This window comes from Callospermophilus lateralis, chromosome 15, assembly GCF_048772815.1.
Source record: "Callospermophilus lateralis isolate mCalLat2 chromosome 15, mCalLat2.hap1, whole genome shotgun sequence".
NCBI classification, from domain to species: domain Eukaryota; kingdom Metazoa; phylum Chordata; class Mammalia; order Rodentia; family Sciuridae; genus Callospermophilus; species Callospermophilus lateralis.
Window position 1 is genome coordinate 41,807,843 of NC_135319.1, and position 17,313 is coordinate 41,825,155.

At 52.4% G+C, this 17,313-nt stretch overlaps 1 protein-coding gene across 2 annotated transcripts in view; it reads left to right on the forward strand.

Moving 5' to 3' along the window:
• Hk1 (hexokinase 1) overlaps window positions 1-17,313 on the forward strand; it is a 93,410-nt gene that overhangs the window by 52,681 nt on the left and 23,416 nt on the right. For both annotated transcript variants that reach the window (XM_076834223.1, XM_076834224.1), the window contains 6 exons: window positions 201-349; window positions 5,963-6,082; window positions 10,478-10,573; window positions 11,115-11,214; window positions 11,312-11,495; window positions 15,837-15,992. In XM_076834223.1, coding sequence (XP_076690338.1) covers window positions 201-349; window positions 5,963-6,082; window positions 10,478-10,573; window positions 11,115-11,214; window positions 11,312-11,495; window positions 15,837-15,992 — 805 coding nt within the window. The remainder of the gene's footprint in view (window positions 1-200; window positions 350-5,962; window positions 6,083-10,477; window positions 10,574-11,114; window positions 11,215-11,311; window positions 11,496-15,836; window positions 15,993-17,313) is intronic.

Below are 17,313 nucleotides of genomic sequence, written 5' to 3' on the forward strand. Positions count from 1 at the left end.
GAGGTGGACTGGGAGAGGGCTTCTGTCGCTCTGCTCTGCTCCGTAGGCAGGTGGGATGGATCAGCAGGATTCTGCTTCCTCCTGAAAGCACCGTGCATTGGCATTCGGGGGAGGCAGACAGGGCCGGGGCCAGGAAGGGCCCATGACGTGGGCCTTCTGAAGCTCGGATCTGATGAGACCCTTGTTTTCTCCCTCAACAGAAAAAGGAGATTTCATCGCCCTGGATCTCGGTGGGTCTTCCTTTCGAATTCTGCGGGTGCAAGTGAATCATGAGAAAAAACAGAACGTTCACATGGAGTCCGAGGCTTATGACACCCCGGAGAGCATCGTGCACGGCAGTGGAAGCCAGGTGGGTCAGCCCCACTGGGCCGGCATCCCCTGGGGCACCTCCAGGTACCAGACTTCCAAGCACGGGTGTCCCGAGCCCCTGACGGGGGTCTCTGGAGGGAGTCCATGGTGGTGTTCGTGGTAAGGACTCCTGGGTGAGGGACGTGGCAGCCAGCATGGGCTGGACTTTGCTGCAAGAAACACCCGCTGACTGGGCGAACTGGGGTCGGGGGTGGGTGCTCAGACTTTCACAGGCTGGAGGGTGTCGCAGGGAGGCCCCGCAGCTCTGTGGGGTTCGTGCACTCATCCTGGGTGGGTTCCCCAGCAGTGTTAGCTCAGCTCTTGGCTGGAAACACTCCTTCTTCCAGGTCATTGACCTCCTCCCCTTCTCACCAAAGTCCAGACCCTGGTAGGCTGTGGCAGTGACCTTGTGGGGCAGGAATAGAGTTCACAGTGCAGGGGACTGAAGGGTCCTCGTTCCTGGTTGAGCAGCATTGTGTACAACCTTGGCATGGCAAAGAAAGAGGCAGGGCTTGCTTGGAATTCACTGTCCCCTCCTCTGACGCTTGTACCTGAGGCCCACTTCCTCCTGGGCCCCGGGCAGGCTGCTTCCTGTGGCTGAGGGCCATTGGCATGTCCAAGAAGGGTCGCCACACTCTCCCCACCCTGCCCCATCTAGTTGCTGTGAGTAATGGGTCCCTGGCTCTCCAGAGCCCCGTGACCAGGGTTCAGGAACTCCCCTGGGGTTTTCAGGCATCTCTGGGTCTGCTGAGCCCTCCCGCGGGGCGCTCTGCTGCTGCCCCGTGGTCGTCCTGCTCTCTGGGCGGTGCCTCCTCCTGGTCGGGGCTGCGGTGTGTTCACAGGAAGAACATGACTAAGTTCTCCAGGGAATCCACTGGTTCTGGATGGGCTTGGAGACCAGACCCAGGAGCCTTCTCCTCTGGACTCCACGTTATTCCTAAGGACCTGGAACCAGCCACCCAGCCTTTCTTTGTCCAGGAAACAAGGGTTCATCCCGGCCTCTAACTTGCTCCCGGGGTTGGGGTTCAGAGCTTTTCAGGCCCCATCACAGTGAGCATCGAAGGGGACACTATCACCAGAGCCCCTATGGCCAGCCGCTGACCCCTGCCTGAAGGTTCCCCACGGCCCCTCCTGTGCTGGGCCCTTCATCCGGGGGTGCAGGTGTCTGCTTGCCCATTAGCCTCTGCACTGCTCCTCTTGCAGGTGGCCTTTGGCTACAGGCACTGGCCTGTCACCGGTAGTTCCCAAGATTCTTGGCTTGAACCAACTAAGCCTGGTGCCCCCACCATTGAGACCATCATTCTGTAGACATTCCCAGTGGCTTGGGCCTGGCCTCTCAGGAGCAGGGTTTGTTCATTCAGGGGTCCCACACATTCACTCCCACAGTAACTTTCTTTTTTGTTGCCGGGGCACCAGGGATTGAACTCAAAGTCACTCGGCCACTGAGCTATATCCCCAGCCCTATTTTGTATTTTGTTTAGAGACAGGGTCTCACTGAGTTGCTTGGTGCCTTGCTTTTGCAGAGGCTGGCTTTGAACTCACAATCCTCCTGTCTCAGCCTCCAGAGCCTCGGGGATTACAGGCCTGCGCTCCCCACCCCACCCCGGGCTAGTAACTTCCTTCTTTACCGTTGTCTCCCTCTTCCAGTCTCTGTCCCCAACTTCCCTCTTAGTTGCAGGATAACTTTGTTTCCTGCCATCTCTGTTTCTTCCTTTGCCTCTCTGATGATGAAATAATTTTGTATCATTACAACAGATACTTAATAGTGCTCGTTATGTGCAAGTCCCTGATACAAGCACTTGATATGTATTAACTCATTTAATCATCTCAATAGCCTCATGAGGCAGGTATTGTTATCATTCCCATTTTACAGATGGGAAATAGAGGCTTAGCTGTTTATAACTAGCCACTGGGATCTGAACTTGGGTGGTTTGATTTCCAGAAGTTATGGTAGCAGCAACTTGGAGCTCCTAGGAAGGGCTTTGTCTTTTATCTTTGTTTATTTATTTTCTTTAAAAAAATTTTTTTTTTGATACTAGGGATTGAACTCAGGAACACTCGACCACTGAGCCCCATCCCCAGCCCTATTTTGCATTTTATTTAGAGACAGGGTCTCACTGAATTTCTTAGCATCTCGCTTTTGCTGAGGCTGGCTTTGAACTTGTAGTCCTCCTGCCTCAACCTCCCGAGCCACTGGGATTACAAGCCTGGACCCCCATGCCTGGCTATTTTGAGCGTTTTAAAATTGATTTTTAAATCTTTTATTTGAAATGTTATTAAACTTCCAGAGAAGTTCTCAGACAAGCACAGGGAGCTCCTTTGGACCCTGTTCATCTGGATCCTCCAGTTGTCAGTTTTTCCTTTTATCCTTGCCTCCCCCCAAACACAACACACTGTGTCTGAAAGCCTTAGTGTAATTTTAAGCTTTAACAACTTCATAAGCACAAATTCAACATTCTTAAAACATGACTTAGGGCCGGGTATGGTAGCTGTGATCCCAGAGATTGGGGGCTGAGGCAGGAGGATTGCAGGTTTGAGGCCAGCTTCAACAACTTAGCAAGGCCCTACCAGGCACTGTGGTGCATGCCTGTAATCCCAGAGGCTCGGGAGGCTGAGGCAGGAGGATGGTGAGTCCAAAGCCAGTCTCAGCAACAGTGAGACGCTAAGCAACTCAGTGAGACCCTGTCTCTAAATAAAATACAAAATAGGGCTGGGGGGTGTGGCTCAGTGGTCGAGTGTTTCTGGGTTCAATCCCTGGTACCACTCCACCCTCCCCATAAAAGCAAGGCCCTAAGCAATTTAGCAAAATCCTGTCCCAAAATGAAAAAATAAAAAGGACCGTGGATGCAACTCAGTGGTTAAGTGCCTCTGGGTTCAACCCCAGTGCACAGTACCAAAATAAATAAACAAACAAACAGTTTGGGGGAATTTTGGATAATAAATATAAATTTTTTTGTTGTAGCCAGTTTGCCGTCTTCAGTCAGAGAGACTGAGTCTCTGTGAGCATTTTGAGAATAATTAGCATTTTGTCAGGAAAGAAACAGACGGAAGCTTCTTTAGGTGCTAAAATGTCGTGTGCCGAGGGGGGACCTCCCTGCTCCTGGTTGATGGCAGGCTCTGGGCAGCCCTGGGCTGGCTTCCTGCCTCCTTGGGCAAGCTCGTGGCCCTGGATTGTGGAAATTCCACAGAAATAGCCTTTTCTTCTCCGTAGAGCTCTCTGGGGATTGGCTTGGCTTGGATCCCGGAGCTGGGGACGGACCCGGCCGCGTGAGCCCGTTTCAGGGTCTGCGGGCTCGTGGCTCCCGCCCCTCCCCAGGCAGCCCCCGTCCCCTCCTGCTGCCCAGCTTGCAGCAGGGGCGTCCGGAGGCGCGTCTGAGTGCAGATGGCTTGGGGACACGAGGACTGACTTAGTGATGGGTTTATATCAGTCTGAAATATAGGTCACCGGAAGCTTAGCCCTGGTTCTCCAGGGAGGGCGGTCATGTGTCCCTTCAGAGATGCTGGCTGCAGCCTGAAAAATAGTGGCTTGGGATGGCGGCTCCTAAATCGCGGTGGATTGGGTTCCTCTTACCCTGAGCTTGGGCCACGAGCCGCGCAGACGAGACCAACTGGGTTTAAACGGCTGCCTGCAACACGAAGCTAAGAAAGCGGTGGAAAATCACACAACAGAGGGGTTTTTAAATGGGGGCGGGTGGCTCTGTGACCCCGAGGGTCCTGCCAGAACCCACGATCCATTTATTTACAGGAGAATTAACAAAGGATTTTCAACAGAATGTTCTTCACCAGATAAGGCAGGAGTGGGCTGGCCAAGCCCCCGTGGGTAATGCCTGGTCCAGAGTCGGGCGAAAGCTGACTTCTTGTCAAAGGTGGAGGCCACCTGCCTTGCGCAGCCCAGACCGACACCCCGTGGCTCAAGGCGGAGAGAGGATGCTCAGTATAGCTCATGGGTGGCCCCCACACCTAGGTCTGACTTTGGAGCTGGGTCAGGCATCTGGGGAACATGGGAATGGCAATAATGACTCCTGGCTCCCTCTTAGGGAAACCTTTGGAGCGCAAGTAGCCTTGTCTGGGAGCTTGGTCTGGGGCTACTTTGTGTGACTGAGTGGTTTGGCCTTTTCAATGCTGCATCCTTCTGAGCACCAAGAAGCCTGGTGCTGTGTTGCTTCCATATATAAAGAAGGTCTAGTGTCATGACAGTTATGTGAAAAACTTGGTAACAGGGAGGTTACCAAGACTGGCACACATATGCACAGGTTGGATTAATAGAAGCATAGCACTAAAGAAATGGGAGGTTCTTATTTCTACTAAGCTTTCCTCTGGTTGGAACACATATAGAAATCTATCTTCAGTTTTGGTTACAAATGAGGGGAGTTATTTGAAGTTCCGAATAACAAGTCTTTTGTCATTGGCCGTATGCCTGCAGAAGCTAGAGAAACATTGTCCTGGGCTCTTCCTAGTGGATTCCTCAGGTGTGTATGCACCTAATAATCATAGGTCATGTGTTCTAGAGCAGGCCAGCTTCGATTGCAAGCCAGTAAATAAGTTGTGGCTCACTCACACCGTGGAATATTGTGTAGCAATTCAAATGAAGAGTCCACAAAGACGCACCCAGCGTGGTTGACTGTCACACATGTAGTGTAGAGTGAGAAAACATAGACATCAAGCATCTCATTTCCATTTATATGCAGTAGACAGGGAGCACAACTAGTCAAGGGTGTTAGAAATGAGGGTGGCAGGGGAAGTGACCAGGCAGACATGAGGTTGGCATCTAGGTCTTGTTAATTTTTTTTTTTTTTTTGTATTAGGGATTAAACCCAGGGGTGCTTAACCACTGAGCCACATCTTCAGCCCCTTTTCAAATTTTATTTAGAGACAGTGTCTCAATAAGTTGCTTAGGGCCTCACTAGGTTGCTGAGGCTGGCTTTGAACTTGCGATCCTCCCATCTCAGCCTCCCAAGCTGCTGGGATTATAGGCATGCACCATCACGCCCAGCTAATTTTTTTTTTTTTTTTATTTAAGTGAAAAGTATTTGTCTGGTGCTCAGGATGAACCCAGGGCCTCCTGCTCGTTAAGCACTGGACTACTCAACTACATGCATCCCTGGCCCCTTGTAGTGTTTCCCGATGTGGGTGCCAGTGGCTGCAGTCTGTGAGAATCCAGTGAACGCCACACGTAGGGTGGGCGCACTTTTTGGTATGCATGTCATCCTGAAGCCTGTCTGTCACTGCAGTGGGCTCGGGCTGTGGAGTCGCCCTGCAGTTTCTGGAATTCACAGAGAAATCAGCATGGGAAGGGGCCAGAAGGCCACTCCCACCGGGTGGTGACAGCAACTCATAGCCAGTGTGTGATGGAGGGATAAGCTGATTTTTCTGCTATTCCTAAATTTCTCAGCACCCAGATGACACAGGCCAGTGACTGCTGAGAGGCCTGTTGCCTCTGAGAAGTGTGAGACACTTCCTAAGAGCTGTGCTAGACACGGGCCACTCTTTTGGCTTTTGAGGACCCTCAGGTGGACGTGGTCCTTTCTGTGTGTAAGGGATGGAGCTCTTAACGTTCCTCCCCCAAAATGCTCCGTCCCCTCGTCCCACCTGACTGCTCTCTGTGTCCTTCTAGCTTTTCGATCATGTTGCCGAGTGCCTGGGGGACTTCATGGAGAAAAAGAAGATTAAGGACAAGAACTTACCCGTGGGATTCACGTTTTCTTTCCCTTGCCGGCAATCCAAGATAGACGAGGTAAGGCAGATGCCCTGAGTGCGAAAGCTGATGAGCCCTCCTTCTTTTTCTAAAAATATCAATTTATTTATTCATTCGGATTTGTTATATAGGACAGCGGAATGCATCTCAACTCATAGCACACATAGAGAGCACGGCTTTTCATGTCTCTGGTTGTTCACAAAGCAGATCCCACCCTTCGTGTCCTCATGCATGAACTTAGGGTGATGAAGTCCATCTCAGTCCACCGTCTTTCCTACCCCCGTGCCCCCGCCCGTCCCCTCCCTCCCCTTCGCCCTATCTAAAGTTTCCTCCCATGCTACCCCCCACCCCATCCCCGTTTTGGATCAGCACTCTCATGTGAGAGGAAACATTTGGCCTTCGGTTTTTTGGGGATTGGCTAACTTCACTTAGCATGATATTCTCCAACTCTGTCCATTTATCTGCAAATGCCACGATTTTATTCTCTCAATGCTGAGGTAATATTCCATTGTGTGTATATATGCCACAGTTTCTTTATCCATTCATCCACTGAAGGACATCTAGGTTGCTCCACAGTTTAGCCATTGTGAATTGTGCTCCTATAAACATTGATGTGGCTGTGTCCCTGCAGTATGCAATGTTTAAGTCCTTTGGGTATAGTCTGAGGAGAGGGACAGCTGGGTCAAATGGTGGTTCCATTCCCAGTTTTCCAAGGAATCTCCATACTGCTTTCCATATTGGCTGCACCAATTTGCAGTCCCACCAGCAGTGTATGAGTGTGCCTTTTTCTCCACATCCTCGCCAACACTTATTGTTGTTTATATTCTTGATAGTTACCATTCTGACTGGAGTGATATGAAAGTAGTTTTTGATTTGTATTTCTCTGATTGCTAGAGATGTTGAACATTTTTTTCATATATTTGTTGATTGATTGTACCTCCTCTTCTGAGAAGTGTCTGTTAGTTCCCTGGCCCGTTGATTGATTGGGTTATTTGTGTTTTGGTGTTAAGATTTTTGAGTTCTTTATGTATCCTAGAGGTTAATGCTCTATCTGACGTTGCTAGTGAGCCCTTTTTCTCTGCTACGTCTGCCCGTGGCTCACAGGACAACCTGTGTATCTGGTATCTTTAGAAATATTTTCAAAAATGAATGTGAGGTCACCATATAATTTTTTTTTAAATCACTTTAGTTGCTGATGTATTTTTTGGACACAAGTCATAGTATTTATTGCCGCCAGAGAAAGTGAACTATTTATTAAACCAGAGCTAGTGAAAGGAAATACATCAGGTTCAATGACAATGGAGAGAGGAGGGAAAGTCCTCGGTCAGTGTGGGGGCATTGACCTGGCGGCCCCCTGGTCACTGAGTCTGGGCCTGTCCCTCAGACACAGGGCGGTTTTGCCACTGCATCTGCTGGGCAGTGGCTCCAGCCCCAGAGAAGCCCTGGGTTCCCCTATCAGCCTATCGCACCTGCCTTCCTGTTCGTATCTTGTTTAATTTATCTGTTCACCAAGGAAGCGCTTGGACCCACTGTGTGATGTCATTTACCTCTGAGAACTGCAAGGATATGAAATAAATAGATACAGCCTTGTGTCTTTCCTATGTGCAGAAACAGACACCCCAGCCTCCCAGCCCCTACTCCTAGCAATAGGACTTCTTGTCCAGGGCCTAGCAGGCTCTGTTTAAGTACGCATCCCACGGCTAACACACATGGTCTTCAAACACCTCTGTGAGTTCAGTGCTTATGGGTCCCATTTTACAGATGAGGAAACTGAGGCTTATAGGAGTTAAGAGCCTTCCCAAGGTCCCCCAGCCCAGGAGGTAGCAGAGCCTGTGCTCACCGCTAGTCCACATGGCCGCAGTGCGGTAACCTTTGGGCACAGGGCACCTTCTGCCATGGCAGGCAGTATCCTGGAGCCGTTAGTCAGCAGGGTAAGCACCCACTTCTGGGCACTGCTTCCTGCATGGGAGCCCTGGTCTTAAGGTTTGTGGCATCAGCAGGAAGGCATGTGAGGTCCAGCAGGCCAAGCGCTCGGTTGAGGTGGAGAATGGAGGTCCTTGCAGAGTCGCAGGGCCCCTAAGTGGCAGAGCCTGGGCCAGGGTTCCAGGCCCCACCTTCCCTCAGTGCCTCTGAGATGCCGCTGGGTCCTCTTTCGCCCAGTCAGTGCTCCCGTGGTCACATCTGGTGTCTGGCACTGTTGCCCCTCCCAGCTGTGCAGAGCAATTTGGCCTCCAGAGTGTGTCAGCCGACCTTCCCTGAAGCCTGTGGCTGGGACAGCAGTCGCCCCGTGTCGATGGGAGACACATAGCAAACCTCCAGCAGATGCCAGAGTCGGCAGGTAGCTGCAGACCACACAGGATGTAGGATTTTTCCTGTGCGTACACACTGTAGTGAAGTTTGATTCATGAACTAGTCACAGGAAAAGATCAACAACCATGACTAATAACAAAAACGGAACAACCTTAACAAAACACTGGAATAAAAGTCATGTGAACGTACAGTGTCCCTCACAACGTCAAATGGCACTGTGAAGTCTGACAAGTGATCGGATAACCAGTGTGGCTACTAAGTGACTCTGGGTACTGGCCAGGCCTGGGGGAGAGTGGTCAGCAGGCCGGCCTGACTGAAATGCACCTGGGGTCTGGCCACAAAGCCGACTTCCAGTTAGGCTTGCTGTGTGATTGTCCTCAAGGGCACAGGAGCCTTCGGGTGGAGCACATTTGCTTGGAAAGGGCCACTGAGCGGCCAGGCTGCCTTCCAGGGAACATGCATGTCACAGACACTTCAGGAGCCTGGGACCTCTAAGACTGTCCAAATCTAGATCAGCTCCCTTATTCTAGATAAGCAAAGTGAGTTCAGAGGAGTGGAGGGAACAGCCCTCAAGAAAATGGGCAGGAGGTTGGAGGTAGAAGCTGGTCTCCTGATCCCAACCCCTTGGTCTTCCACAGCACCATGTTCTCTGAAGCTTTTGAGGGGTAAAGGTCAGGGGAAGAAAACAGCTCCAGAGGTTTTTGCAATCCCCAGCTTAGCTATAGTTACAGTTGCTCCCCAGCAAAGAACCACGAACTCACCCGACGGCTCACCATCCCTATAGTTATTTTTCTTTTTAGTGTCTTGAATTTTTAAAAACCATCCAAAAGCAGCATGCAGAGCTATTAAAATAATATAAAATTTTGATGCAAAAAGAATTCCTACCCCTTCACATTCCCAAGTGAATAAATCATTGGCTGTCTATTCTCGATGTTTCCCCATTAATATGTAAACAGAAATGGGTTCATAGTACATTAATAATGCTTATGAATGTTTAGGTTCCAAAGAGGTGCATGTCACACTAGTCAACACTGTCCTTTCAATACCTAGGACTGGCTCGCATAAGCCCTGCAGCCAAGAACTCTGTTGGCATTTTGTTTCTGTTTCCCATTTAGCTGTGGCCTTTTTACCCTGGAGCCATGAAGCCACCTCCTGAATGGAAAGTCAGGGAGGCATCAGGTCCTCCTGGGGTTTCTCTTGCCCTCTATGTCTTTGGTGGTACAGGGGATTGAACCCTGCACATGCTAGGCAGGCGCTCTGCCACTAAGCTACATCTCCAGCCCTTTTTGATTTTTGAGACAGGGTCTCACTAAGTTGCCCAGGCTGGCCTGGAACTTGTGATTGTCCTGCCTTAGTTTCCCAAGTAGCTGGGATTGAAGGCATACACCACCAGCCCAGAAACTCAGGGGCACTTAACCGCAGAGCCACCTGCCCAGTCCTTTTTTTTTTTTTTTGTATTTTATTTAGGGATAGGATCTCACTGAGTTGCTTAGAGCCTCACCAAGTTGCTAAGGCTGACTGAACTCACAATCCTCCTGCCTCAGCCTCCTGAATCACTAGTGCACCACTCCGGGCTTGGCTCATTCCTGCTTTATTGTTTTTTTTGTTTTGTTTTTGGTTTTGGTACTGGGGATTGAACTCAGGGGCACTTGACCACTGAGTCACATCTCCAGCCCTATTTTGTATTTAGAGACAGGGTCTCACTGAGTTGCTCAGTGCCTTGCTTTTGCTGAGGCTGGCTTTGAATCCGCGATCCTCCTGCCTCAGCCTCCTGAGCCACTGACTACAGGCCACTGTGCCTGGCCTCTGCTTTCTTTTAAAGTGGGGTCTGACTACAAAGCCGACTTCCAGTTAGGCTTGCTTGGCATGTGGCACTGCTATACCTACTGGCCACTTGTTTTATTCTGGTGTGAGCTGGAGACTGTGGGCCTGTTTTTTCCTCCTCTGTGGTTGCCCCTAGAGAAATCCATCCTGGGGGTAAACAGGAGAGGAGCAGAACGGACTCTCACCCGGGTGAGCTTTAGAAGGCCACTGGACCCCTGCTGTCCTCCTTAGAGCAGCCCCCAGCGGCCTGGGGCATGCCAGGCTCCCGACTCTCTTCCCATTGTCCACTCTCATTTGCAGGCCATCCTGATCACCTGGACAAAGCGGTTTAAAGCCAGTGGCGTGGAAGGGGCAGATGTTGTCAAGCTGCTGAACAAAGCCATCAAAAAGCGAGGGGTAATTTCTCTCAGGCTGCACAGAGGGGAGGAGGGGAGCCGGGTCCTAAAGCAGACTAAAGCCCTCTCTTGGGGCTGTAGTGCCTGAACCCGAGCAGGGCCAGGTGAGGGCCCAGGAGTGGTTAGAGCCAGACTCTCAAAGATACTAGGGCTGGGGCCAGGAGATCACCTCCCCAGGGGAGTGAGGGCCGAGGGAGCCACAGCCTAGCCTGCGGGCTGCAGCAGAGACCGAGGAGCTGACCTTCTCCTAGGCACGGGATCTCCTGCTGCCTGCAGTGGTTTGTGGAAGAACGTGACTCTGTGAGTAAAATCCACTCCCCAAAGGATCCTAAGCCAGATAAATAAGGGGACCGTGCAGTTTCCGTAAGGTAATCACAGTTCTCTAATCCAATTAGTTTGAGTCCTGGCAGCAACGAAGCCAGCACCACCCCCCAGAGCTGGGGAGAGTCTGAGAACCGGTGCGCTCTCGCCAAGCTCTCTGGGGTGGGTGATCCCTGCCCCCATGTGGGTGTGGACACCAACACCCCGCTATCCTTCCCCAGGACTATGACGCGAACATTGTGGCTGTGGTGAACGACACGGTGGGGACCATGATGACCTGTGGCTATGACGACCAGCAGTGTGAAGTCGGCCTGATCATTGGTAACGAGCCCCGGTTGCTCAGCCCAGCTTTTAGCTGATGATTTGAGGCTCCGCCTTCCGGCTCCCCTGTGACTGCAGCTCCCACGTTGTCTCCCAGGCACGGGCACCAACGCTTGCTACATGGAGGAACTGAGGCACATTGATCTGGTGGAAGGAGACGAGGGGAGGATGTGCATCAACACGGAATGGGGAGCCTTTGGGGACGATGGATCGCTGGAAGACATCCGGACCGAATTTGACAGAGAGTTAGACCGAGGGTCCCTCAACCCTGGAAAACAGCTGTGAGTTTTTGACATTCTCCTCTAGCTCCCTACATGATCTCGGGGGACACTTAACAAAACCCCGGGGGTGGGGTGGAAGATGGAAGGGCGCAAAGCCAGGTGATCCCAGATGCAGAAGCCCATCAGATGTGCATGATTTTGGGCTCCTCATTTGGACAGAGGCGCAGCTGTGGAGTCAGTAGCTTTCAAAGCAGTTCTTAGATATTATTCTCTTTGTTTAATTACATGATAATTGTGTCCTTGTGAAACATTTTGAAAATTAAAAGCACAGAAGCATCAGTATAAAGATACGGTTGAAAGTCATTCCTACATGCTGCAGCTGCTGGCCTGCTGCTCAGGCGGAGGGGACCTCATCATACCTGGGCCTCAGTCGAGCAAGGGAGAGGGAGCGGGCATTTGTCAATATTGTCAGCACATATTCACGGAGCGCTTTGTGCTGAGCTCTGTGCTAGACTCCAGGGATCCAAAACAGTGCCTTCCCTCCCAGGACTTACCATCCCGATGGGAAGGTGGGTCACATCGAGCCACACAAGTCACACAGACCTTAGGAGAAACCCGGGTCAAGCACAGGGAGGGAGGATCAGAGTCCATACAACATCCAACTTACAGGCGGGTGGATTTTGGCCTGGCGAGTTCCTGGCATCATTCAGGCTAGAGCGGATGCCGCTTTCTCTGAGCCACTTTTTTCCTGAAGTGCATGCGCACATTTCTCTGTGATGCAAACACACCGCCAGCCCTCTTGAGTGAGCCCAGCCTCTGGCAGCCTTGTCCTGGGCTTGGGTTCTGTCAGCCTGCAGAGAGGCGCTCGCAGACCCTGCACACCTGACGGCCCTCACCCTGATGCCAGACAGAAACAGGGGTTGACTGAAACCCGTCACCTGGCAGATCTCCATGCGCCCAGCTAAACAATTGGTCTTTCCACCCGAATTAATGGAATTGCGTAATCATGGGTGGCAGCCCTCCCCCCATCGTGGGGGAGGGGGAGTGGAGGAGCCAGGTTCTCAGTGGGAGGCTGTCCAGATTCTTAGACCCAGAGATGAGCTTCTGCTTTGCAGGTACCAGCTTGGGGATAAGGGACTCTAGTTCCAAAGCTTTGACAGGCAACAATTTTTTGGGATTTCCCTCCCCAACCGTGAACCTGACTCCTAGTCCTAAAACCTGATCCCAGCTAACATGAAGTCATTGCCAGTGCCTGTGGGCGCTTCACCAAAGAGCCCGGATGTGCTTGATTACAGGGTGCCTTGGGCACCTCTGAGTGGTCTGTGACATACGGCATCTGCATCCTGTTGTATCCCTAACGTCCCCCAGTCTCCACAGTCTCAATCGCATGTGACCTCAGGGGCTTCAGATGAGGGGTTATGTGCTGTAGCTCTATCAGCCACTTCCTCAGATGTCTCCCTTCTCAGCAGTGTGGATAGGCAGGTCACTGTGGTGGCTGAGCAGATGTGATCTAGGCCCTTGTCTGTATCCTTAGCCCAGTGTGGGAACCTGCCTGGCTTGCCTGTAAACCTGGATTTCGCTGCCATATTGTTTTTTTTTTTTTTTGGTACTGGAGATTGAGCCTGGGAGCACTTAACCACTGAGCCACATCTCCACCTCTTTTTTGTATTTTATTTAGAGACAGGGTCTGACTTAGTTGCTGAGGCTGGCTCTCGATCCTCCTGCCTCAGCCTCCTGAGCCACTGGGATGACAGGCGAGTGTGACTGTGCCCGCCTCCCTTCTTTTATCTTCAATCCTCTCCTTCCCTCCAGATCCCTTGGGTTTCTTGTTCTGTTGTCTGTGTTGCCTCTGGAATCCCCAATTCCATCTCCCTCTGATTCCTTCGCTCCTGACCCCGCCCCCATCTCAGCCCTGCCTGGGCCCACCAGCAGGCATGGTGCTGCTCCTCGATGCTGGGCCCTGGCCATCGGGGTCTGAGTGCTGAGAGGCAGATTTCACCTGGGCGGAAGGGACGCACAGCCGGGGAGAGCTCCACCAGCCTTTGGCTTTTGCAGAGAGGGGCTCTTAGGAGGTGCCATGGTTTGTTCTGTTGCTTCACAGCTTTCTAAAGACTGAGAAAGGACAGACCTGGCCCTGGCTCCATCTGGAATAGGGTTATCAGTGCTGCATTTGTGAAGGACCATTGGGTGGGACAGGAGCAGATCTTTGTGGGTGTCTCCAGAAGGCAGAGGAAGAAGCAGTGATGGGGTGCCAGGAGCCTGACATTAGCTCATCCTGAGGGGGAAACTTCTCCTTTTGTCACACTGCCCAGTGGTGGACGGGCTACCGAGGAAGTGACTGGAGGAAGACAAGCAGAAGCTGGGTGAGAGATGAGGCTAGGTAGCCCTGCCGTGACAGTAGTAGCTAACATTGAACGGCACTGTCCATGGGACAGACAGACAGACTGCACAGTGGTTAGAGCAGAGCTTCTGGTGTTCCGTTTAGCTGGGTTCAACATATGGGTTTGCCCCTGTTAGCTCTGTCCCTGGGCGAGGTTTATAACCTTTACTTCTCAGTTTTTCTATCTGTGAAGTGGGTATAATGCCAATGTCTACTTTGTGGGATGGTAATGAGGATAAAATAAGTTAATATATTTAAAGAGCTGAGAAAAGTACCAGAAGCATAGGAAGGTCATAAGAATTCATTATTGGACACCATAGCATTTGACCTATATTAACCCACATCCTCTGTATAATCTGGTAAGAGGCCCTGTTATTGTCCCCGTAACAAAAGCGAGGAGACTGAGGTCCAGAGACATGAGGAGCCCAGTGGACATGGAGGCAGGGCTGAGCCTGGGTAGTCAGGCTCTGCCTGGCTCCTTCCAGCTTGGTCCTGCACAGGGGCTGGTTCCCACAGGTGCCTGGGGTGGCAGCTGGGCAGCTAGGACCCAGAAGGATGCTCCTTCCAGGGCCGTGGCTGGGCGGTCCTGTCTGGTCCTGCAGGAGCAGGAACAATGGGGACTCTGTCTCTGAAGAGGCTCTGAGCTTGCTGACAGACGGCTGCGTGCTCAGGTCCCAACAGCATCTGGGCTTCCAGGCCCGGCTCTGACTGGAACAGATTGTTTTGCTGTGTCACTGTCAGCTCTGGGGATGCCAGCCCTGAGAGGGGAGGCCAGCTCTCTCACGGGGGCCTGCCTCTTTGATCTGCCGTCCTCAGGGTTTCCTCCTGGCCCCTGGTCAGCCAGGATCGGGGCTGAATCTGGCTCAGATACAACATGGAGCCCCTGTTCCCTGGTTCTGGCCTGGGCCTGTCTCAGTTGTGTGTTGGCTTCAGTCTTAGGCTCCGCGGGGCCAGGGCTCCCTGCAGCGCTGAGCAGGGGGAGAGGCTGCTGCAGTAACAGGGCTGCACCTCACGCCCCCCCAGGAGAGGGAGTGACTGGCTTGATTCAGCTGGAGCAGGGCAGTGAGCTCACTGGCTTTCAGCCTCTCAGACCCCATCCCTGCAGCTTAGGGTGAGGTCTGTTGGGGCAGTTGGGGGTGACTTTCTCTAAGCGCAGAGGGTACCAGGGAGGTGATCGGCAAATGTCCCAGCAGCAGCCCAGTGAGGAGAATGCTTCCTTGACACCCCCTTCCCACAGGAGGGCCCCTGATAGAGCGATGGAGGTCAAAGCCCTCTAAAAAGCACAGCAGGCCTGGGTGTGGTGGCACACCGTGATCCCAGTGCTGGGGTGGAGGGGATGAGGCAGGAGGATTGTGAGTTCAAAGCCAGCCTCAGCAACTTAGTGAGTCCTTAAGCAACTCAGCAAGTCCCTGTCTCTAAATAAAAAAAATATAAAGGGCTGGGGATGTGGCTCAGTGAGTAAGCGCCCCTGAGTTCAATGCCCAGTATCAAAAAATCAAAAAGCATAGCAGGCCTATAATCTCAGGGATAGTCTCTAGGGAGGCTGAGGCAGGAGGATCACAAGTTTGAGGCCATCTTCAGAAACTTAGTGAGATGCTGTCTCAAAATGAAAAATAGAAAGGTCTGGGCGTGTGGCTCCGTGGCAGCGCACTCCTGCATTCATCCCCAGTACCTCAAAACAAAGCAACAGAACACGGCTGACGGTTGGTGAGGGATGAGCCAAGTCCACCCGCTTGTCTGGGGCCTTCTCATTTGTCATTGCCAATCTACGACCTAGCATTCCCCTGCCTCCACGCTGCCTCCTCCTGCCGGTCTCTTCTCCCTGGCACAGGCATGGGGGTGACTCGCCCCTTCTGGAGTCTTCGTCCTGGTCCCCTCTTTGTTGAATCAGACGAGCGGGGTTTTGCCTCCCAGGGAGACTGGGAGCTTGTGAGTGGTGACGTCTGTCCCCTTCCTCACAAGCTGCCCCAGGGTTGGGTGTGGAGGAAGGACTGACCGTGCCCATGGGCTCTCTCCTGCAGGTTTGAGAAGATGGTCAGTGGCATGTACTTGGGGGAGCTGGTCCGACTGATCCTGGTCAAGATGGCCAAGGAGGGCCTCTTGTTTGAAGGGCGGATCACCCCGGAGCTGCTCACCAGGGGCAAGTTTAACACCAGTGACGTGTCCGCCATCGAAAAGTAGGTGCCACACGGAGGCTTTCTGGGGATAGAGGGGACAGAGAAGGGAGATAGGGCCCTACCCATCCTGGCCGGTCCATGATTAAAGAAGCACCTAGTTAGCAGCCAGTGCTTCCTGGGGGGTTTTCCCTTCCAGTTAGGAAAGCGACCCCACCCCACCGCCTCCCCCTCTCTCCTTCCCCTCTCACATACGTGCAGCCTCAAGGCAAGATTAGAGCTGAGGAAGCTCCTGACTCCACTCCTGGTGTTGAGTGACAGTTGACCAAGCCCAGGCCTGGGTTCTTGGAGCTCCCTGTAGATGTGTCCTGACCTCCTTCAGACTGTGTTCCAGGGAACCCTAGAGACCTCAAGATGATAATTGGATGATTCCAGGGCCAGTAGGTTTGAGAAATGTAGTACAGTATGTTAAAAAAGAAAAAAAAAACAAAAACCTAGTTCCCTTTGGTGAACTCATTCATTTAGTTAGCTTTCCATCACTGTGACCAAAACATCTGACAAGAACAACTCAGAGGAGGGAAAGTTTATTCGGGGCTCATGGATTCAGGTCTCGTCCACAGACAGCCGACTCCAGGGCTCTGGGCCCAAGTGAGGCAGCCCGTCCCGGGGAGGGTCCTGGGGAGGGCCCAGCAGAGGAGAGCCACCCAGCTCATGGTGGGGTCAGGAAGCAGAGAGAGATGGGGGGAGAGACCCAGAGAGAAGGGCCTCAGGGAAGGTGCACCTTCCAGGGGTGCCCCCAGTGACCCGCCTTCTGTAGCCACACCCCACCTCCTGCAGTTACCACCCACTCAGTCCAGTCAAACTCAGGTGGACTGATCAGATTGCAGCTCCGTGATGAATCGTTTTACCTCCGAATATCCCTGCATTAGCAGGAGCTTTGGGGGGACACCTCCTATCTAAGCCATAATACTCATTATTTACTAAACTGCTTTTGGGCCTCAAATCCCTCCCCACCCCCACACATATTCAGGGGACATCTGTTAACAGCCAGAAATGTGCCCTGAAACAAGTTTGAGAAACAGTCGTTTAACAGACAAGATTGGGTAGATTGACAAGGGACAACCTGATCTCTGGCCTTGGGCATCCCCAAAGAAACCCGGAGTCCACTGTCTTCACTCTTAGTCCCCGGCCTTCACTCTGAGAGGGACGTAGGTAGGCTTGATCCCGGTGCTCTTGTGGCTGGCTTCCGAGTGCCCCTAGGTTCAGGAGGTGCCACGTGGCTTCCTGGGGCCACTTACGTAAAGACGAGGCAGCGTCGTGCCGCCATCCTCAGTGCCAGGAGTGCTGGTGCGTCCCCACAGGAGTCATTTTCCCCGCCCCCTCT